The sequence below is a fragment of the Arachis hypogaea genome, chromosome 14 (genome assembly GCF_003086295.3).
Source record: "Arachis hypogaea cultivar Tifrunner chromosome 14, arahy.Tifrunner.gnm2.J5K5, whole genome shotgun sequence".
Classification (NCBI taxonomy): domain Eukaryota; kingdom Viridiplantae; phylum Streptophyta; class Magnoliopsida; order Fabales; family Fabaceae; genus Arachis; species Arachis hypogaea.
Window position 1 is genome coordinate 20943023 of NC_092049.1, and position 23546 is coordinate 20966568.

Genomic DNA, 23546 nt, shown 5'->3' on the forward strand with positions numbered 1-23546 from the left:
ATCGGTCCGGGTAAGGTCAAAAACCGCCTGACAAAAAACCAATAAAAAACTGGTCGAACCGACAGTTAACCAGTGAACCGGAAGAACCGTTCGGTTTTTTAGCAGTTTTTGGTTTGAAAATTAAACTATTAAACGGCGTCGTTTTGAAAGTAAAAAAAAAAAAGAGAGAGAAAGCAACGAAGCCCTAATCCTGAGGTTATTTGTTATGATGAGGTTATTTTGAACCCCCTTCTCTTCGCAGACTCCCAAGTCACAAACTCACAACCCTAATTTCCTCTTCGAAGCCAATCCCCACCTCCAAGGCTGGAACGCCACTGTCACCTCCAACAAACGCCTAATCGAAGCTTCACCTTCGCAGACGAGGGATCTTCTGGTCGTCGTCGGCCGTCTAGTCATCGTCGGGCATTTGGTCGTCGGCTTGTCATCCTTGTCATCGGCATCGTCTGGTCGTCGTCGGGCATCTGGTCGTCGTCGTCTGGCTGTGCTCTTCCGCGTTGAGTATTCTAAGTCTCTAACATAACATCTTTGTTTTTCAATGAATTTTGTTTATTTGGTTTGGGTTGCTGACTTGTTGACTTGCTGAATTTTGTTTCTCTGTATGAACTGGGTTGTTGACTTGCTGATGTTATTGAGTTCATGGATTTTTTGGTTTTTATTTTCAATTGATTTTTTTATTCAGTAAGGAATTTAGGGCATATTTTAGTTTAGAGTTTCAGATGGCAGATGCAGAGTTTTTCAGTTTTTCTTTTGAGTTCTTGTTCTGCTTTTCAATTTTTTTTTTGTTAATTATATGGATTAAAGGTTTTGTAATTTTGAATAAATTTGATGTAAATTCAATTTTGAAATTTTGAACTTTGCTATATAAGTTCAATTCTGTTGTATTGAATTCTGCTATATTGAGTTTGGTGAATTAACTGATGAATTGATGAATTTAATTATGTTGAATGTTGTATGAATTGTATGAATTGATGTATTTGTCTGCACCAGCCCTTTTAGTTCTTCTTCCAAGAGCATGGGTTAGCCGGATAATCGTTCTTATTTCAAAGGAGGAGTTCTTTTAACTTTCACAAGAGCGTATTCTAGGGACCTTGCTTTCACCTCTATGAAATGCTTGAGCAGTCGAGTTTCTTCCCTTTGTTCTCCAGGTTCTCTCTTTCTCTGCTAAGTTTCTTGATGAGGCTGTGGGCATCTTCAAAGCTATAAATTATGGAATTAGCCTTCTCTTTCCCTTTGTTAATTGTTGATTTAATTGTCTAATTGTTTGGATTATGACTTCTGAATTTGTTTTCTGAACTTTTGATGTCGAATGTAATTGATAATTTTCTGTTTTGAATTTTTGGTGCTGCATGTATTGTTTGCTTCTTGATGTGATTAGAAATTCTGTAAATCTATTCAACAATCAATATTTAGTCATTGGCTGTAACTGAATTTAATTTGTGTAAATTTGTGTTTGTAACTTGTAGTTATTACTAATTAGAAATTTTTATTTTTGAAGATAGAACAACTAGATAGTGATTAAGCATTACATACATTAATTTTTAATAATTTTATTTAATATTTAATTAAACCGGTTGAACTCGGTTGAACTCCGGTCGGACCATTGAACCAGTGAACCAGTTGCCTTACCGGTTCATTGACCGGTCCGGTTCTCGCAACCTTGCTTAATGTAAAGAGTTTAGGTATTAGCATAATCAAGTCAAGTTTAGGTTGAAACTTGTGTGCCCAGATAGGATTATGTGAGTCCTAGAGAATTGGTGTATGTAATACTCTTAATATAGTAAAAATTCCACCAACGTTGTGGTGGAGATCGGATGTATGTTGCATTGCACAAGGCAGCCGAATCAGGATACATGACTGTGTCATCTTCTTCCTTTCTGTTTATGTTCTATTTTCTGAAATTCATGAGATAAAACAAAATTGTCACATAATATTTCGCTGCGCAGTTCAAATAGAGTTGCAGTTTGAGTTCTGGTTTTAAGGCTTAATCAATTAAAGAAAAAGAAGGCCATATATTCAACCCCCTTCTCTAAGTCTTCTAAAACCTTCATACAATTCTAATGTCACTAACATACAATAATAGTAAAAATATACTTACTCCTACTAAACAAAACTGATATAATTTATCAACCACATTTATTTCAGAAGGCCATATGAGATAATAATATGATGAAATAGAATGTTTACTAATAATAGAAAGTCTTTCTTTTTCTAATTGCAAAAAAAAATCTATTTAAAAAAATAGATTAACATTGGCAGATACAACTTTAAAGTAAAATAATATATTCACACAAGTTACATATCATATAAATAAAAAAATATTAATTTGTAAGTAGCATTTTTAATATAGTAATCAAACATTGATAATAAATTTTGTTAAACAATAAGTCTATCTTTCGACAAACTTATTATTTACATGGAACCAAATAAGTATCACATGCTTATTATCACAAATGCGCATGTAATTTGGCCAAGTACAAAACTTCATTTGGATCGATCTGTATTTGCATAAACTACGCACACATAAATTCATTTAGTGCGGCTTACCAAATATTCTCCACAAAATTCTGTCAAACAATAAACTTATTTTTGAATTGACTCATTGTTCACATGAAAACTTGAGAATTATGCATATTTATTATTGCATATATTTTCTATCAATTGAACAAACACTAATCTTCCTTTGGGCCGATTAGTGGTTGCATAATTAAATAGAAAATAAACACAAGGTTCAATATTTATTATTTGGCCAAACAATAAACTTCTTTTGGGTCGATTATTGTATGCCTAAATAATACACATTGATTTAAATTTAACTAGTTATCCAAACATATAGTTACCATCAATATATGTGTGTAATTTGACCAAATATAGACCTTCCTTTGAGCTAACCAATATTCGCATAAATTACATATTATCATATTTCTAATGTTTCAAAATAAATTTATTTTCATAAAAGAGGTTATTTTGGTAGCATAATATTCAACCAATTTATTCTAAAACTAAATTTTATAAAATAAATATATATTATATTATTACTATTTTTCTTATGTAACAAATATAAAATGCTTATATAATAATAATAATAATAATAATAATAATAATAATAATAATAATAATAATAATAAGTCTCAATATATAACAACCACATAATATATTGTGAGACCTCCTTAGTTATACATATAATTATATGAGTTATTAGTATAAATGATATTAGTAACAAGAGTGACGACATTCATCCGTATCGGTAGATTTTTGTATCCAATTATTATATTATTTTCATAAAATATTACTAGAATAAAGTATTAATATACAAAAAATATTATTATCTTAAAATATTATTATATAAAATATTATTATTTATTTTTTCACATATTCAAAATCGGCTCATCAAAAACGGAATCTATTCGCATTATTCAGATTTTGCAAATTCCTAACATATGAAACTCGAGAAGTCCGTTAGTGAAAATTTAGGTTGTTACACATTGACTATAAGTCCAGTTCACAATCTATTAATAGACAAGAAAGAATTTGTAATTGGACTACAGAAACTCGGTACAATAAAGTGCGAAACTTAGTTTATGTTGACTTTATTCTTATGGGTTAGACCGACTAAGATATTGATCTCTAAAATTTGAGAAGTAAATTAGACGCTCTTCTCACTACTTTAATTATCACTATTCACTGAGTAACCAACCTAAAACATGAAGATAACTTCTGATGTTATAAGAAAGTAATCACTTTTGATTTAGAAATTATCTCTAAAAAAATGATTATATCCTATATTATTATTCTATAAATAATCTAACATATAAGTATTTTTTAAATTTTGATTTCAATAAAAGTTTATTTAAATTTTTACTGAGTTAGGCATTAAAATCCTTTTTATGTACCCTTATTATTGTACAAACAAAAATTTCGAAGAAACTACTATTTCGCAAACAACTAATTTTTTTTTATATGGAAAAAATATTAGTGTTTTTGTTAGAAATGGGATTATTGAGTGTAATTACAGATGGGTAAATTTTATAGGTAAAAAGTCAACACGTGAGGAGCGTGTTGCAATACGTGACAACATTTCAACTAATACGCAGACAACGTGTTAAAATACGTGAAGAGCATGTTAAATATTTCCACAATAATATAATACACTTCAAATATCAATATTCAAATAAAACACTATCTTCACTTCCATATTAAAAATAATTTGTGCCCACAAACAAATTAAAACTTTCACCCAAAAAATTTAGACACATGTCTAAGTCTAAATTCACTTTGGTTTCACAATTATTAATTAGAGAAGAAAAATGTGGTTAATTTTTTTGGATATTGGATAAAAATGAGTGTAATCCTTTAATATTGGAAGTTATGGTGTTTTATAAAATTCTAGGACTATAGAATTCGCAGAGTGCAAATTGTCAGATTAATTTTTTTTAATGTATAAAGACAATACACAGATTGCGTATTGTATTATTTTAATATTAAATTATAATACACAGTCTACGTATTGTAAATACACACTCTGCGTATTGTCAGTACAATACGTGTTCTACGTATTGTGCTTGCATAGAGCAGCGCTCCCATAATACTGTAAAACCTTATTTTTTGTAACATTAACGGTAAAACTCCCTCCACTCTTCCATATTAAAATAAAAAATTCGAAAAATGTATGCCACTCCAACTAAAATGAAAATTAGGAATGTGGATATTTTAGTCAAAGAATGTTGATCAAGTGAAGGAAGGGCCGAAGGGGGGTAGCTAGAGCTAGAGCTAGACGCTAGTAGCTTAAGCTTTGAGTGTGAGAAGTGCGCAGTGAAGTGAGAGTGTGTACTTAGGACACGGATGTCACGGAATGTAAGAAGCAAACTAAAAATTGATTTATTTATTGTTATTTTATTTTATAAAAGAAAAGAATAAATAGAAAATGGAAAACCACCACATCAGCATCATCATTGCATGACAACCGTGCTCTTCTCATCATTCACAGCTCACAATCCCAACTCCACCACCCTCCTCCTTTGTACTTTCCCCATCTCACTCACTCAACTCTCCACTAACAACTAACAACTAAGAACTAAGAACCAAACCCACCACTGAAGCTGCACTACACAATAATAATGCCTCCTTCTTCTTCGTCTTCTTATTCTGTTTCTGATTTGGCTATTCCCCATTTTACCCTTAAGACAACCTTCATTATCTCCTACCTGGCGGTGGCGCTAGTGGCGGTGGCGCCCCTCCCCTCACGCTCCATCAACATTACCGCCGTCCTCTCCCCCTTCCCAGACTTCTCCCAATTCACCGCCCTCCTCGCCCCAATCTCGTCCGACCTCGCCGGCCGCACCTCTCTCTCCCTCCTCGCCGTCCCAAACTCCCGCCTCTCCTCTGCTCCACACCTCTCTCCCTCCGCCCTCCCCGATGTCCTCCGCTACCACGTCCTCCTCCAATTCCTCTCCCTCTCCGACCTCCACTCCCTCCCTCCCTCCGGCAAGCTCTTCACCACTCTCTTCCAAACCACTGGCCGGGCCCCCTCCAACTCTGGCTCCCTTAACCTCACCCGCGACCCTCGAAACGGCATCGTTACGATCACTTCCCCTTACTCCCCTTCCTCAAACGCCACCGTTTTGTCCTTAGTCAAAACCTTACCTTATAACGTCACTGTTTTCTCCGTTGATAACCTCATCCTCCCTTTCGGCCTCGATCTCATGGCCTCGGAGACTCACCCCAATCTAGGGCTCAACATCACCAAGGCCTTAATCGACGGCAAGAACTTCAACGTCGCCGCCTCCATGCTCGCAGCCTCCGGCGTCGTCGAAGAATTCGAGGCCGACGAGGGCGGCGCTGGAATTACTATGTTCGTCCCCGTCGACGATGCATACGCCGATCTGCCTCCAGCCGTTAGCTTGCAATCCCTTCCGGCGGATAAGAAAGCCGTCGTGCTCAAATTTCATGTGCTGCATTCGTATTACCCCTTGGGATCGTTGGAATCGGTGGTGAACCCTCTTCAGCCGACGCTCGCGACGGAGGCCATGGGTGCTGGGAGCTTCACGCTCAATATTTCCCGCGTGAACGGCTCCGTTGCGATCAACACTGGGATCGTGCAAGCTTCCGTGACGCAGACGGTGTTTGATCAGAACCCCGTGGCAATCTTCGGCGTCTCGAAGGTTCTGCTGCCGAGGGAGATCTTCGGGAAGAATCCGATCACGACGCCGAAGCTTGGATCGACTGCACCGCCTCCGGAAGACGATGCTCTGTCACCAGAGGGGTCGCCGGGGGCAATGGATGGCCAGCCTTCGCACCTCTCGTCGCCGCCCGGGTTCCGCGAGGACATGCAGTCCAACGCTGCTGCCTCCGGTGTTCGTGGTTCCAAATTCAAGTCTTCCATTGTTGTTGCTGTATTTGTTTGCTGTATAGGGTTTTGTATTTAGTGGTATGAGGTTAATTTCTTTGGTTTTTGCTCCAAATTATTATCATTAGTATTAATTTTTTGTGGGGTTTTGTTTTTTAAATTCTCTCCACCCGCTGTACCCGGTTAATTGCATTATCAGGTTGCAAATGCAGCCTCCCTTTTTTCTTTTAGGTGGTTTCTCCTTATCTCTTTCTTTTCCCCCAAAAAATTATAAAATCTTCAATGTGAATTAATTGAGCCATTGATCTAACAATTAGTTGGAGATCAATGTTCACTATTTGTTTCTCTGTGTAGCAGTAGTACACTTGCATTATAATATGAAAATGTAATGCAAGTTCATTGTGTATAAATTGGGAGTTAAATAAGTTTCCGTTTTCTATGAGTGCTGCAATTGATTTGAGTTTCAGTTTTCTCATTGTTATCAAAACAATCCTTTTGCATATATATACCTTCCAGGTGTTGCACACACGAATTGTCTCCGCCTTATCGAGCGGCATATTTCAGTTGGCTTCTGCAGGATACCTCAGTTCTCATCCACGCTGGAGTTTGCGCAGTTTGCTCGACATCTTACCTCGATGACCATCAGGTACTTTCTTGTTTATTATGCTACAAATTCACAATTGTAAATTTCATAATGGATTCTCTCTCTGTGTTAACCTGCAATATAGGGTGTAAATCTGAAAATCCGAAAATGATGTCATATTGTGCAGGTTAATCCCTGTATTTATTTGTAAGAGTAGATAACTTTCCTGAAACCAAGCCTACCTGCAATTGTTATGTATGCACTCTGTTAAGAAAGGCACTGTATTTGGTGTCAACAATTTTGGAGTTGTTTATGATTGACAATAATATACTGAAGATACTGAAATTTTTTGCAGCTTTTGCTGCGGAGAACTGTATTGGGAATTCTTGTTGTAGCTTTATCTGTTTTATTATACTAATATGTTGTGATCCGGATTTCAAAGAGATTGATCAGCATACAAATTAGACCAGTTAAGAAATTGCTGGAAATAACTTTCCACAACATGGGGAACTAACACATTTTTGAATTATGCTTCTAGACTTGGTTGCATGGAATGTGTTACCCTTCTTTCTTGGTGCATGATTGAATACTCTTATTGAATTAGCATACTGTTTTCATTATTTGGTATTTTACAAAGTTTGTAGAACTGAGGACTAGAATAGTGGTGTGATATTAGATAGTAGAAATATATAATTAAGAGAGTACTAATTCAAGCTTGTTGCAATTGAAGATAGAAAATGGCTAGAACAGATTTAATGCATAGACTACTTTAAGGATTCCTTTTAAGCATGGGATTGCATGTATCCCTAGATATTGAAAAACAATCGGAGATGATATGATGCTGGTTACGTGAGGTCTGGCTTTCAAAGGTGCCAAGGTGCATCTTGAATTCTTGATTGAGTCTTTTGAGGGAAATTAATTAGTAAATGGGAAGGTGGTGTTTAGGCTTCTACCAACCTTTGCATTTCTCGCTCTTTCACCGTTGTCATAAAACTTGACTTCAGTTACGTCTAGTCTGGTGATGCTGTAGCTAAGTGTCCTATGCGTACCCATTATGCGATAGGCTTCTGGACTGAACTATTTTTCTTTGGAGTATTGCCCTATTGTTCCATGAATACTACGGAAAATTCAATGAGTGGGCTGGTTTCTGAGTTCTCACACATAATTTAGAATAGATATAAAAGGGCAATTTGAAAGGAAACAACAAAAGCTTAAAATCTCTTCAATTATGCATTTCTATGATTGGAAGATTGCAAGTTATTGGTGCAAAACAATGTAACCTTAGTTCTATCCTTCGTCCCTTCAAATGTAAGTACTGCTTCTTTACGTTTCTGTTTATAGTTATTGGTCTACTGCAAAACGACAGAAGTTGAATGGTGAACCCCAAAACTCTTCATGGTTGTTTGTTATCATTCTTTTCATTAGATGTCAATATGTCATTGGTGCAAAAACCTTATTTGTATCCCTTCTCCCTCCAATGTAAGTAATTCTTGTATATGTTTCTGTTTTTAGTTTTTGGTCTGCCACAAAACAACAAAAGTTGAAATGTGAGTACCAAAGATGTTGGTAGTTTGTTATCATCCTCTTGATTCTGAATGCTGTAATAGGGTAGATAGTCTATCAAAGCTAGGTGGTCGTTTGGTATAGATCTAAGCTACTTGGATTAAGCTTGCTATTGTTCTGGAGTTTACTTCATGTTCCATTACCTTTATAATCATTGGAGGCCCTTTAGTGCTTACGAGTTAGGATGTGTTTCCATTGAGAGATTCTTGTATGAGCACAAGTTTGACAACTCACATTTAGGCATACTTGAAATAAAAGTGGGTTCCACCAATTTTATGATGTATAAACCAGTTTATCGGTCCTACCAACATTTTGAGAGCATGCCTAAATATGAGATGTTAGACTAGTGGCCATCTAATAATTGTCTATTTCCTTTTAAACCTGTAAAATTAAGTGCTACTAATTTGACATGGTAATCGTCTCTATGGAATAAAATATGCATTTGCATTGCCTTTGACCTTTTCTCACAGAAGGAGCAAGTGAGCAACCGTTCAATTAAAAATAAAGAAACATCACCAACATTATCCATAAAGGGTTCCCACCCATACAATTCTCTCTAGTTTCTCCTTTGTTATTATGTATAGGGTCCTCATCTGTCATGTACTATGTCTCCACTCTTGAGTGACCATTGTAGCCTCCACAGCAAGTGTATGTGCTGCAAAGTTTCCTTCCATGTAGTTCCGGGGTAGGTGTACTTGAAAGAGCCTTAATATGAGGAGTCTTCAAGTAAAGAGGGTGGGGCTAGTTGCCTTAACTGTTACATAACTGTTTGGGCCTACTTCTGAAACATAAAAATTCAGCCAACTTGTCTGTTAGAAACAGGAAAATGTTACTTTTAACATTTATATTATGTATTTTGTATCCACATTTATTTTGTTACTCTTATATTTTGTTGTGGCGCTCACTTGAACACTTGAATTCTTGTATTTCACCTTTGATATGAAAATAATAGAAATGCCAATCACTCAATAATGTTATATGCTGCTTCAAGGTCAACCAGCACCTTTGCCAATAGGATATTGTTTTTTAGGCTATCCTCATGTGCCATTGTGGTCCATTGTTCCTCTATATACCACTGTTGAGTGTACTGAAGCACAGGGTGCATAAGCAAAACAGTTATTCAGGATGATATATATGCCTTGTAAGATGATTCAATCATGAGTGGCTGAAAATGACTTCATTCCTGGTCCTCTCTGTATAATATTTTTAAAAGCTGCAAAACTAAATCGAAGCATGTTACAAGGGCTATGGGACCTTGGACTTTTGATATAATCCATTGGAGATATGGAATTGGCCAATGGAACTACGGACAACTTGAACCTCGTATACTTGATAAGCATCTCTCTCTTCGGCCCTTTAGGCCGAAGTAATGTACTATATGGCTTCCTTTGATTGGTAAAAAAAAAAAATTTGTCAAACATTAATGTGTTCATTGTCTAGTTTTAAGGCCTTGTATTTCTAATAGTATTTGCTATTTTGAATGAAAGTAATAGTGAACAAAAACATTGAGGTCATACAAATGAACATGCATTCAAATTTATAATCATACGTTGCTATATTTTCTAAAAATCACTTCTCAATTCTCAGGAAAGCAATACATAAATGCATTTCATTGACTCATTGTGCATGATCCTTGAAAAAAGGGTTAAAAAATGGCACATCATAATTAGCGAAAGGACAAGTCTTAAAATATAATCCAGATATAAATGATCAAAATACTAGCATTTTTTTTTCTTATTTTGCACCGACAAGTCAAACCCATAGCGGGTAGAAATGATGTTAGATTAAGAAAAGACTACCAAATGTACAACGAGGTTGTCACGCACATTCTTCTCCTCCAAAAAACATATACTTAACTACATAAAGTATATGGAAAAAGGAGAAAGCGATGTATGACGGTTATGTGTTATATTACTCATAGGCTTGGCTAATTCACCAAGCTTCAAGGACTAAGGGTATTATTGTTATCCTCTTCTAGAGTATGTGTATTTGCTTGCGACTAAGCATCAATGTATACTCGAACAACATCTAATATTTTGGCTCGACAAATTGGACACTTTCCACCATTCCATTGCAGCTCATTGGCACACTTTAGACACGCACACATGTGCCCACACCTGCAACATAATTTTGGTGTAACAATATAAGTGTTACATTCTATTCTCAAAGTGGATAATATAAAATCATTTCAAACAAGATTCTTTCGTTTAGAAGCAAACGAATAAAAACATTTTACCTGTATAAAATTGAGTCAGCTTTATTATCATGGCATAAACAGCAATTGCCTTTTTTTGGTACCTTCTTCTGCGTCATGTTTTCTTCTTTGTTAACTGTTTCTCATATAGTACATTGCATCACAAATGTTACTAGAGGAAGAAATTGGAAAAAAACAGTATATGTAAAATAAATTGAAAACTCACCTTCAGTTGATTTTATGAGAAGTTGATAATTGAAAATTATTAAATAATTTAATATATTACAATTCTCAATTATTAATTTCATATGAAAATAACTATATATCAGTTTCTACAGTAAAATAAAGCCTAATTTTGTAGAGGCGTTTTTTCCTTAAGTGAGAAGTTTACTAAACACAGAAATTTGAAACAGAAATTTATTTGATTTCCCCTTTTAGGTAGAAAGCAAAATCATGTTTTCCGAACTTGCTTAAATGATTGAATTCTGATAAACATAAGTCATGTAGTGATGACATTGGTTAGTTTAAACGAATAGAAATGAGCAGAGACCTGTTTGAACCATGGATTGTTGTTGTAATTGCATCTGAATCTGCATATCCACGCAGCTCTTAATCGATTTCCTTAGCTCAGACATCTCATGATGAAGTTGCTCCATTTGTCTTCTCAAATCATAGATGAGTTCCATTTCCTATGTTACCACAATAGCATTAATAGTAAGCATTTAACAACCTTGTATGATTTAATATTTCAAGGTAAGAATGTACTTGAACAAAGACTCACCATTGAATGATGATTAGGCGGTGAAGAACTTCGCCTATTATCCTGATATGCAGATCGAAACTGAGAGGGTTGTGAATGTGAAGGAGAATATGTAGATGCAGATGCACATGCAAATACTACTCCATCAGAATCATCACAGGTTTCATTGTCTTTATAACTCCATGTTCTTGAAGGGCATGGTGATGAGGATTGTTGAAAATACTCAACATCTTCATGACACCGCTCCCGCTCCTGCTCCTGCTCCTGCTCCTGCTCCTGCCTCTGCTCCTCCTCTTCTTGTCCAGCATTTTGCATCTCGTCTCGCTTTTCCTCCTCCCCTCCTCCCTCTTGTTTGTCTTCTTGAGGAGATTTTGCAGAACGCATGCGTTCTTGTAGATACGCCATCAGAATTTGGTTTTCGTCCTCGTCATCTTGACAATTGATTAGTTGTGTCTGTGTTCCCTTATGGGAGTTCATCAATCTATCTATCACTGCCCGGAAGCTGCTGGAAAGGAAAGTCGAGACTGTTTTTCTGTAAACATAAATTATTCATTCAGTCAGTGTCTAGTTCTCAATGAAATTATCATCTTCATATTTGTTTTCATTCTTATTTGGTTGTTCATCAGTCATTTATAGCATTTGTCCTGTCTTAGAAACAAAATAATCTTATACCTTTCAAGGAGAATACGTATATCCTCATTTTGAGAAGTGGCAAGCATCTCTTTGTACCATGCTTGCCTACGCTCTTCCCAGTAGCTCCTCGGTCGAGAAATTTCGCTGATCCAGTCATAACTAGTTGCATCATAGTTCTGATCCATGACCTCTACCTCTTCTAACATATCATCATAATTGCTTTCATCATTGTGTTGATCTGTTGCATCTTTCCCTTCTACAGCATGCTGTTGTTCGCTTGACTCTGCCCCGTTTGCAATCTCATTATGGCCCGAATCATCAGCCATCATCGATGTTGGTGCCTTGGCAGTATCATGCGAATCATTATTTTGAACCTCTGCACATGTTTCTAGCAGTGTCACATGTGAACTTGCATGTTCTTTCTCTTTATTGTGATCTGCATTAGTCTCAGGGATTGATACTTGTGTGGATTCTCCAGAGCTATTAGCAGTCTCATGAACAACAGTCTGGTTGCAAGTGTCTTTGCCAGGTTGAGTAGCCGCAGCAGACTTATCCGACACTACAGGATTTGTAACTGTCTGTACCCGTGACGTTGTTGGATGAGCTACTTCTGCCTGTTCCGCATTTCTGTGTTCAACTGCGGTGCTAAATTTCCCCCTGTATTTTACATAAGCATATGTAATTTAGTATCCAATGCAGTGGAGAATTACTCTCCTCATAGAGATTGGTCCCTCTACCACTTTTAATCAAAGTTTTAACACGTGTTGGACAAATTTTATTGCAAGATAATTATATCCCAAAAAATATATTCCAAGACAAATTAGTCCCCCTTTAAAATTTTGAAAATTTGTTGCCTTAGGGATCAATTTGGGTACTTATTCTGTGTGGCTAAAAGTAAACTTTTTATAGTTATGAAATCCAGATACAAATGACGCAATTGTTGCCTACCAACGTATCCTTAGTTTTAACTTGGCCTACATAAATGCATTTGGCACCATATTAAAATGTCATAATTTTCCTTTCTCCTTTCGAAACTAATATGCAAGGCAAATCACAAAATAAATAATAAGCTACCATTTCATGAGAAATAGTCAAACCTTCGTTCCATAACAACAGCAGATTCTTGTGTCTGTTTGTTCTGTCTAGATAATGTTGATTTCTGTTGAGATTTATCATTCTCAGCAGCTGCATTCCGCTGCAACAATCTTAATCGAAGCAATGACTGCATCATGTGATGTGACATTAAAGAATTAGCTGCAATGAACATGAAGCTTATAAAATTTGGGAAGTGAAACAAGGATGACTCCTATTATTATACCTGAATTCGACCTTTTTGAGGGAACCTCGACACGGCTCGGCGTTCTGCCAGGTGGTTAAGCTCCCCTCGGCGGTCCCTCTCCAGCTGCATAAGCATATCGGTGAAAATCCGGCGGCCTCGAATCCTTCCCGGGGCACCAATCATGAGGGGAAAAGCCCTCCTCTCAGAATTCTCCGGTGCTAAATCTCTGCAAGGAGAGCTTGCCACGCTGCTAATAAACCCCTCAGATTCATTGTCATCGCCATGGACACTTGGTGTAGTTAGCCTCTTTATTATGTCTGCAACAGAAACCGGCCTTTCTGCCTCTGTTGTTGCAGTCTCGCAAGACGACCACCGCGATTGTGGCGAAAAGGACTGATCACTGTGTGTTTCCCAGTCCTCGTTCGCCACGGCGCAGGAAGAAGATTCCCCTGCCTCAGAATCACAATTATTGGTGGAAGTAACAGCAGTGGGACTAGTTTTGGCGCCATTAGACGCCGTCGTTTCAGGCTTGGATCCACTGAGCCTCTTCTCCCATATCTGAACAAGTGAAGAAGCAGCAAGGTTCGAGATATCTACACACTTATTATCATCACCATCAGAGTTGCAACTACCTGTGCTTCCAAGTTCTTTCTTGTTATTATCAATTGACAACAACCCAGCCTCACTCTCTAAATTTGAAACAATCTCCCGGGCTTGTTTCGCGGCCCAGCGATCAAGAAGCCGGGTTTGTCTCGGGCTAATCAAAGAGTTCAATGAGGATCCATCCTTGAACTCCATGGCATTTGAGACATGAAGATTCGATACGTTGCGGTGGCGCCGGTGGTGGCGCCGATCTTGATTATGATGAATTTCGTTCCAATGGGCAGAATTGTTCTCGTTGAGATTTCTTGTTGAATCGGAGTTGGACATGGACATGGACATGTTAAGGTGGTCCATGACGAAGTTCTTGATGTTCCTTTGAAGAGCAGCATGTGTGGCCTTATTAACAACATTGCTTTCTCTGCATCCATCACCACGGTGGTTACGGTCCCTCAGAACCAAACCAAAGGGCGAAGACGAAGCAATTTCAACTTGTGATGATGCCATGTTCAAGAGAATGGTGAATGCATAGCTGAATGTAGAGGAACCCAATTCAGGTTAACGAGTGATGAAGAGGAAAGACAAAGAGATTGAACACATTCCGACCATGTATCTCAAAAGATAAAATCCTTCTTTCTTTATTTTTAATCGGGTAATTGTGAGAGCCTCACCACAAAACAACTCAAAGAAAATTAAAAGAGAAGATTAATCAGTGGAGGAGAAAAGACCGTTGTGTTTTGCGAAAACTGAGGACACGTTTGTGGCAAAAAAAAGTTTCAACAAATTATCGTTACCCTCATTCCTCTATATTTAGAGCAGAACGACTTTTCTAACGGATTTGAATTATGTTAAGGAAAACAAAAGAAACCAAGTGAGAGTTTTAACTTTTATTCTTCTTCTTCTTTGGAGGAGGGGAGTTTGTTATATAAATAAGAACGAATGTAACAGTGAGAGAGAGTGTCGTTTGAGTGAGACGTTATGAGATTGGACCGTTATGAGATTTGTGACGTCATTGAATGAAAACACAGGTGGCCAGATGGGAGCCAAGTAAAGCCTAAAAAGGGAGATGTGTCTAACGAGAGCGTTTTTGCGTAATCTACTTTTATTCTACTTTATTACATTCACCAAATTAAGCTGCAGGATCAATGGCGGTGCTGCTGCTATTTCAACTCTATTCTACAGAATTTTGTTTTTCGTTTTATTTTTAAATTATATTTTATTCAAATTTTAAATCTAAAACATAAAAATTCATCGTTATTTTCAATAGTTAAAAGAAAAATATTAAATAATTATCAAAATTTATTATTTTTTGTTATTGTTTAATTATAAATTTAATTCATTTAGTTTAATTTTTTTAATTTAATAATATAATAATTTATTTTATTTTATATTTTTAAATATTAATAATTAATTAATCATAAAAAATAATAATTTTTAATAATTTTTTAATATTTTTTAATTAAAAATTATTGTATAATTTGACATGTTTAATTTAAACTAATATTACATTAGTATTAATTATGATTAGTATTATTTTAAATTTTATTAGTTAACTTAATTAGGCTTAATTTATAAAAAAACTTAAATGTGTAATATTATTTAATTATAATTTAATAACTTTTAATTATCAAAATGTGTATTGAACATGCTTCTTTTATAGAAAATAATAATTTAAAATATCAATAATATTCTACAACTAAGTAAATTATTTAACAAAGTTCAACCAAATTTTTATAACCTCTTTTATATTTATACATCATTTATATATAACTGATTTTTAATGCAAATGCCTTTTTTTATTGTGTTTTTATTTTCTTCTTATTTTTTTTTTTTTGTATTTTCTGTGAAACTTTTTTTTTTATAGATTTTTCTTTTATGATAAATATTGTTTAATCTGAATTTGTTTTCGATTAAATTTTTTGTTGTTTCGTAGTAATTCTAAAATTTTTAAAATCAGACAGTAAAATCAGATTCATATAGTAGTTTTATTTACGAAAACAATATACGATACAAGTTTAGATGAGTTAAACTAAGACGAATTAGTCACCAAAAAAAAAAACTAAGACGAATTGAATCATTGTTTTTAATCAAATTAAGTCAATAAGGTTTGATTCGTTCCTTTGATTAATGTAGTTCGTGAGTAGTTGATGTTTGTGTAGTATATATACAAGTTGGATAATTTCATTTTTCTTTGTAAAAATTAGTATTGATGATTGAGGATTTGAATTTGAATAGAATCTAGGAATTTTGAATTGTTTTTTCGATCAATCTTTTTGTGTTACATTTAATGATAATTTTAGTATTGATTAAGACATAATTTGGTGTTAGGTAGAATTAATTTCGGTGTTATGTATTTTGTTATGGTTACCTTGATATATAATTTTGTGGTTGATGTTGGTTCTTATGCTATACATTCAGTGTTAAATGGAATTAGTTATTGTATTTTTCATTTTTATGTGATTTCTATTTAGCAATGAGCTGATCAAATTCTTTGATTACGAATATGAACAATTTTGATGTTGTTGTTAGTTTACAATACTGTTGAGATTATAATTTTTTTGTATTTTTACAGTTTTTGTGTGATATTAATGAGTTGTTTGTAACAAAGATTGGGATAGCTTTCAATACACTTTAAAAAGCTGAAAATTGTTAAAAAAATTATTCTAAATTTACAAGTTTTTCTAGTAAAATAAAGAACACAAATAAGAAGAGAAGTCAAATTAAGAAAAAGCTATGAATATAGTTTAAATGACACTAAAATCACTACAACTCTTTTGTATGACCTAATTACATCAAATCCAAGTTAATGAAACCAAGTGCACCTCATTTAAATCAGAATAATATCGAAATTACTTAATTATGACGACATACAAACTTAGTTCAGAATAAGTACACAAACAAGACTTAATTAACCATAAAAATACATCCAAATCAATTTTAAATAAAAAAAAATCATGAATATGCTTAAATGATACCAGAACATCAAATTTAAGTCAAATAAGATAAAGTGCACCTATTTTAACTCAGAATAATACCGAAAATAGTTAATGATAATCACACACGAATTCAATTCAAAATAAACATATAATCATAATTCAATCAATCACAAAAAACACTTGCATGTAATTTTAAATCCAAAAAAATTATCAATATAAATTAGATAACACTAAATTAGCACAATTATCACAAAATTAACACTTAAAGAGAACTACTCTTGTACTTCTACTTTATCGCGAAAAACTCAAAATTAATACATTTTTGTGTTATTGTAATAAATTTCAGGATTATTTTTTTGATAAATTTTGCACAATTTAAAATTTTTTTATTTTTTTTAAAAAAATCAAACAAAAAAAAGAAATAAGTGTAATAACACATGAGTAAGAGAAAAAAATAAAAATAAAATGTAACAACAATAACATTAATACAAAAAGGAAGAGGAGGCGAAAACAACGCGCATAGAAAAGAAAAACACAAAGAAAAAGAAAGTGGAGATGGAAATAATGCGAAAAAAAACATAAAAAAATGTTATTTCATGCAAAGGTTATATCGGTAAATTTTATTAAATTTGGATTAATTTAATCAAATTTGGTTATGAAAAAATTTAAATTAGTAAGGAAACTATAAGATCATCTTTTTGGTTGACCAATATTCCAATAATTTTTTATTGTCATTCCAAATACACAATATTTATAAAAATATATACATATACTTGGTTATCTCATTTGAAATGATAACCAGATAAATAATGAAATGTAAAAATATAAATATTTATGGTAGAAAATTATTTTAATTTTTTAATTTATTTGTAGATAATACATATATTAATTGTAATTATAAATTATGCTATTTTAAATTAAATAATGTATATAATGGTGATCTCATTTATTATTATAAATGCTAAATTGAATAAGTTATTATTACTTTTGATTTGGAATTAAATGAGAATAAAACTATATATTATCTTTTGTTCTTTAAATAATTATCTTTTGGATTTTAGTTTGGACTTTAGATACTATTTTATTTGGACTTTAGGATTTAATAGGTGTCATACTCAAATATAAATAGGCCTTCAGGTTTCGGTCTCCAAGATACCAAAGTCGCCTTTATTACTCTTTCTCCATAAAAAAAATCACAATTCAGCTGCCTAGGGATACAGAAGGCTTTGGTTGAGGAAGATCGAAAGAACCACAAGATCCAAATTTTTTCATCAATTTCTAATTTTTATGAATAAAGGTACGTTTTCGCATTATGTTATATTTTTTGTGATTCAATATGAATGATCTAAGTTATTGGAATTAATTTATTCTAATAAGTGATATTAGAGCCATCCATAATTTGATCATCAAAAATATTTAATTTTATTATTATTTTATTCGGTATACGTTAATATTGCGTAGCTCACGTTAATATTATCGCACCGCAAAATTATATATATATAATGGATGAACACTATTCTTCCACGGTCCTGTCAATATTGTTGCATATATATAATATATACAGTTGTGGTTTAGGTTATAGTGCTCTTATATACATATTGATATGGCCATATATATATATATATATATATATATTTTGTTGCGTGCGTATAATGTAACCTAAGCGTGTTTTGATTAATTTTTTTTATATAAAATGATGCTCATAAATTAATGATTTATATACTGTTTTCATCTTTTGTTAAATCAATTGAGTATTATTGAATTATAATTTTTTTTGAATTTAATTGTGTCATTAATTTGGTATAAAAATTAATTGATTATCCTTTAAAATATAAGGATTAATATGTATATGTCACTTATGCGAATATTAATTAATCCAAAAGAAAATTTATATTTGGCCAAATTATGTATACATATTAATAATATTTGAATAATAAAAATATTATTTAATTGTTACATAAGGACACTAGTAACAATTTGAATTATTGTACCCATCAATTTTATAAAGATTTAGTTTTGGAATAAATTGATTGAACATTATACTGTCAAAGTAGCCTTTTTTGTGAAAATTGATTTATTCAAAACATAAGGAATATGGTGATATGAAATTCATGCGAATATTGGTCGGCCCAAAGGAACGTCTATATTTGGCCGAATTACATACACATATTGATAGTAATACATGTTTGGGTAAACAAATTAAGAATAAAGTAATGCTTATTATTTATGCGGACAATAATTGGCCCAAAAGAAGTTTATTGTTTGGCCAAATAATAAGCATTGCACACTTTTGTTTATTTTCTATTAATTATGCGGTCAATAATCGGCCCAAAGGAAGGTTATTGTTTGGCCAATTAATAGAAAATATATGCGGTAATAAATAGGTTGCGAAGTTTAAGTCTCCATGTACGCATTAAGTCGATCCAAAGAAAGGCTTCATGTGTGACAGGAATTTTGACAATATTTGATTACTACAATGAGAGTATCACTTACAATTAATTTTTCTATCCAAAGATTGAAAATTAATGTTGTTCTAGATATCTCAATATGGATTTTTTTCCCATTATTTAACTAATGTTTACTGCATGTTTATTTGTTCTAATCCAGAAACTATGACTTTAGCTACCAATGTTTCTGCACAAATTAGCAGTATTCCTATGCTGAATGGTTCAAACTTTAAAGTTTGGAAGGATACCGTGGAGATTGTCATCGGTTGTATGGATCTAGATATAGCTCTTCGAGAGGAAAAACCCACTTTCACTCCGAAAAATCTCAATGAGGTTAAAATAGAGAAGTGAGAGAAATCTAATCGAATGAGCATTATAATCATGAAACACTCAATTTCCGAGGCGTTTCAGGGCTCAATTACTGAGGATAAAGATGCCAAACAGTTCCTAAAGGATGTTGAAAAATTCTTTACTAAGAATGAAAAAGCGGAGGCAAGTAGTCTTTTGAGCAAACTTGTCTCCATAAGGTATAAAGGTAAAGGGAACATAAGGGAGTACATTATAAAAATGTCTCATCTTGCTTCAAAATTGAAAGCACTAAAGTTAGAGTTGTCTGAAGATTTACTCGTGCATTTCATTTTGATTTTCCTTCCTGCACACTTTGGGCAATTCAAAATGAGTTATATAACACTCTGAAGGACACTTGGTCCTTAAATGAGCTTATATCTCACTGTGTGCAAGAAGAGAGGCTACAGCAAGATAAGATTGAAAGTGCTTACATGGCTTCATCTTCTTAGTATAAAAGAAAGCGTGATACTGCTGCGGATGCGCCTTCTCAGCAGAAAAAGGCTAAGAAATAGGATCAAGTTTCAACCTGTTTCTTTTGTAAGAAAGTGGGACATATGAAGAAGAATTATACCAAATATGCCACCTGACGTGTAAAGAAAGGTATAATTCTTACTTTCGTTTGTTCTGAGGCTAGTTTAAGTTATGAACCTGTTGATACTTGGTGGGTAGATTCTGCTGCTACTACTCATGTAAGTGTTACTATGCAGGGTTGCCTGACCGCCAAGTGATGCCGAAAGATACATCTATGTGGAAGACGACAATATAGTTGCAGTCGAAGCTATAAGAACCTTTAGATTATGTTCCACGAGTGAATTTTACTTGGATTTATTAGAGACATTTTATGTACCGTAGACGAAATTTGGTTTCTATTTCTCGTTTGGACAAATCAGGTTATTTTTGTTCGTTCGGAGACAATAAAGTTAGTCTTTTCTATAAATCGAATAATATTTGCTTTGGTCATTTGGTGGATAATCTATATAGGCTTGACTTAAATTCCTATAATAATGAAATACTGCAAATAGATACAAAACGAAAACTAAATGAAAATTCGGCATCATTATGGCACAAACGGCTAGGTCACATCTCTAAACAGAGAATTCAGAGGCTCGTGTCGGATGGAATTCTTGGACCCCTAAATTTGGCGGACTTTGAAGTCTGCATTGAGTGCATAAAGGGAAAAAAGACAAATGAAAGGAAATTAGGTGCCAATAGAGCTAAAGATGTCTTAGAACTGATACATACCGATGTATGTGGTCCATTCCCTACTGTCTCTTGGAATGGACAACGGTATTTTATTACGTTCATAGATTATTACTCTCGTTACGGGTATCTATATTTAATTCATGAAAAGTCCCAAGCCTTGGATGTTTTCAAGTCTTTCAAAGCTGAAGTTGAACTTCAACTTGGAAAGAAAATTAAAGCTGTCAAATCTGATCGTGGTGGTGAATACTACGGAAGATATGATGGTTCAGGTGAACAACGTCTCGGGCCTTTTGCTCTTTTCCTAGAGGAGTGTGGTATTGTTCCGCAATACACCATGCCAGGCAAACCTAGCATGAATGGTGTTGCAGAGCGAAGGAACCGAACTCTTAAAGACATGGTGAGAAGTATGATTATTCATTCTTCCTTGCCTGAATCACTCTGGGGAGAAGCCTTAAAGACCGCAGTATACATCCTTAATAGGGTGCCAAGAAAAGCAGTTAACAAAACCCCATATGAAATTTGGACTGGAAAAATGCCTAGTATAAAGCATTTGCATATTTGGGGATGTCCAGCTGAAGCGCGACCTTATAAGCCGCATGAAAGAAAATTGGACTCAAGGACAATTAGTTGCTACTTTGTTGGTTACGCTGAGCGTTCACGTGGTACAAGTTTTACAATCCTGCATTAAGGTCTAATTTTGAAACGAAAAATACGAGATTTCTTGAGGATGTTAAGTTTGGGGGGAAGAAAATATTAGGAATGTTGCTTTTGATGAGGATAATATAACTGACAATAATCAGGTCTTTGTGCCTATCATTGTTCAAAATACAGTTATAGTACAAGAGCACAATGAGAATCCCTCTGTAGATCCAGTTACAGTACAAGAGAACAATGAGAATATTATTGTTGCTCAAGATACTGCTACAGTACAGAAAAATGATGAGAATCCTCATCAACCCCAACCCATACAGCAAGATCAACAACCTCAAGAAGTGTTATTAAGGAGATCCAATAGAAAAAGGAGAAAATTCATCTATGGTCTCAAACAAGCTTCCCGTCAATGGTATCACAAGTTTAATTAAGTCATTACCTCACGGTTTTGAGGTAAATATCATAGAAGAGTGTGTATACCGCAAGTTCAATGGGAGTAAATACATATTTTGGTCTTATATGTTGATGACATTCTACTTGCCAGTAACGATATAGGCTTGTCGCATGAAACTAAGAAATTTCTATCGAACAAATTCGAAATGAAAGATCTTGGTGATGCCTCTTTTGTATTAGGAATCGAGATACTAAGAGATCGTTCTCAATGTATTCTTGAATTATCACAAAAGAACTATCTCGAAAAGATTTTAAGTAGATATGGCATGGAAAGTTGTAGACCAATGGACACACCCGAAACTAAAGGAGACAAGTTCAGTCTCAAATAATGTCCTAAAAATGATCTTGAGAAGACAGCAATGCATGATAAACCTTATGCATCAGCACTAGGAAATTTAATGTATGCTCAAGTCTGCACACATCCCAATATATCATTTACAGTGGGAGTGTTGGGTAGATATTTGAGCAATCCGGACATAAATCATTGGATAGCTGTTAAACGCGTAATGCGTTATCTAAAGAGAACAAAGGATACATGCTTACTTATCGGAGATCGGAAAATTTGGAGATCATTGGGTATTCTGATTCCGATTTCATGGCATATGATTGCGAAATTTTGTCACTGAGTTTCGTATAGTAGATGACATTGAAAGGTTATTAAAGATATTTTGTGACAATAAGTCAGCAGTACTATACTCCAATAACAATAAGAGCTTGACAAAATCGAAGCATACAGACATCAAGTTCTTAGTTGTCAAGGAGAAAGTTTAAGAAAAACAGATTTTCATAGGACATATAGGAACAGAATATATGCTAGCAGACTCATTAACTAAGGAATTGATCCCTAAAGTCTTTCATGAGCACGCTGCTCGGATGGGTGTCAATATTTGTGATGCATTGGTTTAGTGGGAGTTTATTTTATGCTATATGTCCTATGACAGATATTGAATTATTTTTCTGCAGAATTAAGTTGATGGTTTATTTCATGTTATGTGAAATGTTCATTTTACAAAATTTATTTTGCGTTTGATCTCAATAAAGTTTTAAAGTTGGACCAGTTGGAAATAGACATGCATGAGATCACTTGGCATGTAATTTCTATATTACTCATCCAAATTTGATCTATGTCGTTAAGTATATTAGGATGGTGATTGTCGTGGTTTAGTCACGAGATTAATGTGATAAAAGTTGTGGTAGTTCTATATCTAATATATGAGACGGACTAGATTGTTAAAGTAATGAGAGAAATAGCATTCAGATGCGGGCATAAAGTTTATAAGATGTGATTATTTCAAGAAAGAATATATGTATCGCCTAAGTGGGAGATTGTTAGGAAATTATTTTAATTTCCTAATTTGTTTGTGGGCAATACATATATTAATTGTAATAACAAATTATGCTATTTCAAATTAAATGACTTATATAATGGTGATCTCATTTATTGTTATAAATGCTAAATTGAATAAGTCATTATTACTTTTGATTTGGAATTAAATGAGAATAAAACCAGATATTATTTTTTGTTCTTTAGATAATTATCTTTTGGATTTTAG

The 23546-nt window shown here is 33.9% G+C and overlaps 2 protein-coding genes and 1 long non-coding RNA gene across 4 annotated transcripts; 2 read left to right on the plus strand and 1 right to left on the minus strand.

The window, feature by feature from the left end:
• Positions 1 to 275: 275 nt before the first annotated feature.
• Positions 276 to 1423, plus strand: LOC140178833 (uncharacterized). The gene is made up of 2 exons (XR_011871774.1): positions 276 to 493; positions 988 to 1423. It is a non-coding gene; the product is annotated as an uncharacterized lncRNA (long non-coding RNA).
• Positions 1424 to 4866: 3443 nt separating this feature from the next.
• LOC112742384 (fasciclin-like arabinogalactan protein 4) lies at positions 4867 to 7309 on the plus strand. Of its 2 annotated transcripts, XR_003813422.2 has the most exons (3): positions 4867 to 6424; positions 6860 to 6989; positions 7114 to 7309. XR_003813422.2 is itself a non-coding variant. In XM_025791620.3 (2 exons), the coding sequence occupies exon 1, from the start codon at positions 5115 to 5117 to the stop codon at positions 6420 to 6422; it is 1308 nt and encodes a 435-aa protein (XP_025647405.1). In that variant the 5' UTR covers positions 4867 to 5114; the 3' UTR covers positions 6423 to 6424; positions 6860 to 7309. The 2 variants fall into 2 exon arrangements, 1 of the variants encoding a protein (XP_025647405.1); XM_025791620.3 differs by having other exon boundaries at positions 6860 to 7309.
• A 2883-nt stretch (positions 7310 to 10192) lies between these two features.
• Positions 10193 to 15035, minus strand: LOC112741787 (uncharacterized). Its single transcript, XM_025790901.3, has 7 exons — positions 13395 to 15035; positions 13174 to 13298; positions 12116 to 12733; positions 11465 to 11975; positions 11234 to 11372; positions 10726 to 10819; positions 10193 to 10606 (listed from the first exon to the last, which is right to left on the minus strand). The coding sequence occupies exons 1-7, from the start codon at positions 14460 to 14462 to the stop codon at positions 10489 to 10491; spliced, it is 2673 nt and encodes an 890-aa protein (XP_025646686.1). The 5' UTR covers positions 14463 to 15035; the 3' UTR covers positions 10193 to 10488.
• Between the last annotated feature and the right edge of the window lie 8511 nt (positions 15036 to 23546).

What these genes read in the sequence shown, in the direction of transcription:
- LOC112742384 (XM_025791620.3), top strand. Translation starts at nt 5,115, where the DNA reads ATGCCTCCTTCTTCTTCGTCTTCTTATTCTGTTTCTGATTTGGCTATT.
- LOC112741787 (XM_025790901.3), bottom strand. Translation starts at nt 14,462, where the DNA reads ATGGCATCATCACAAGTTGAAATTGCTTCGTCTTCGCCCTTTGGTTTG. An exon ending in GCTGTTGTTATGGAACGAAG is followed by an intron (nt 12,734 to 13,173) that starts GTTTGACTATTT and finishes TGTAAAATACAG; the next exon opens with GGGGAAATTTAGCACCGCAG. An exon ending in CGCCTAATCATCATTCAATG is followed by an intron (nt 11,373 to 11,464) that starts GTGAGTCTTTGT and finishes GTGGTAACATAG; the next exon opens with GAAATGGAACTCATCTATGA.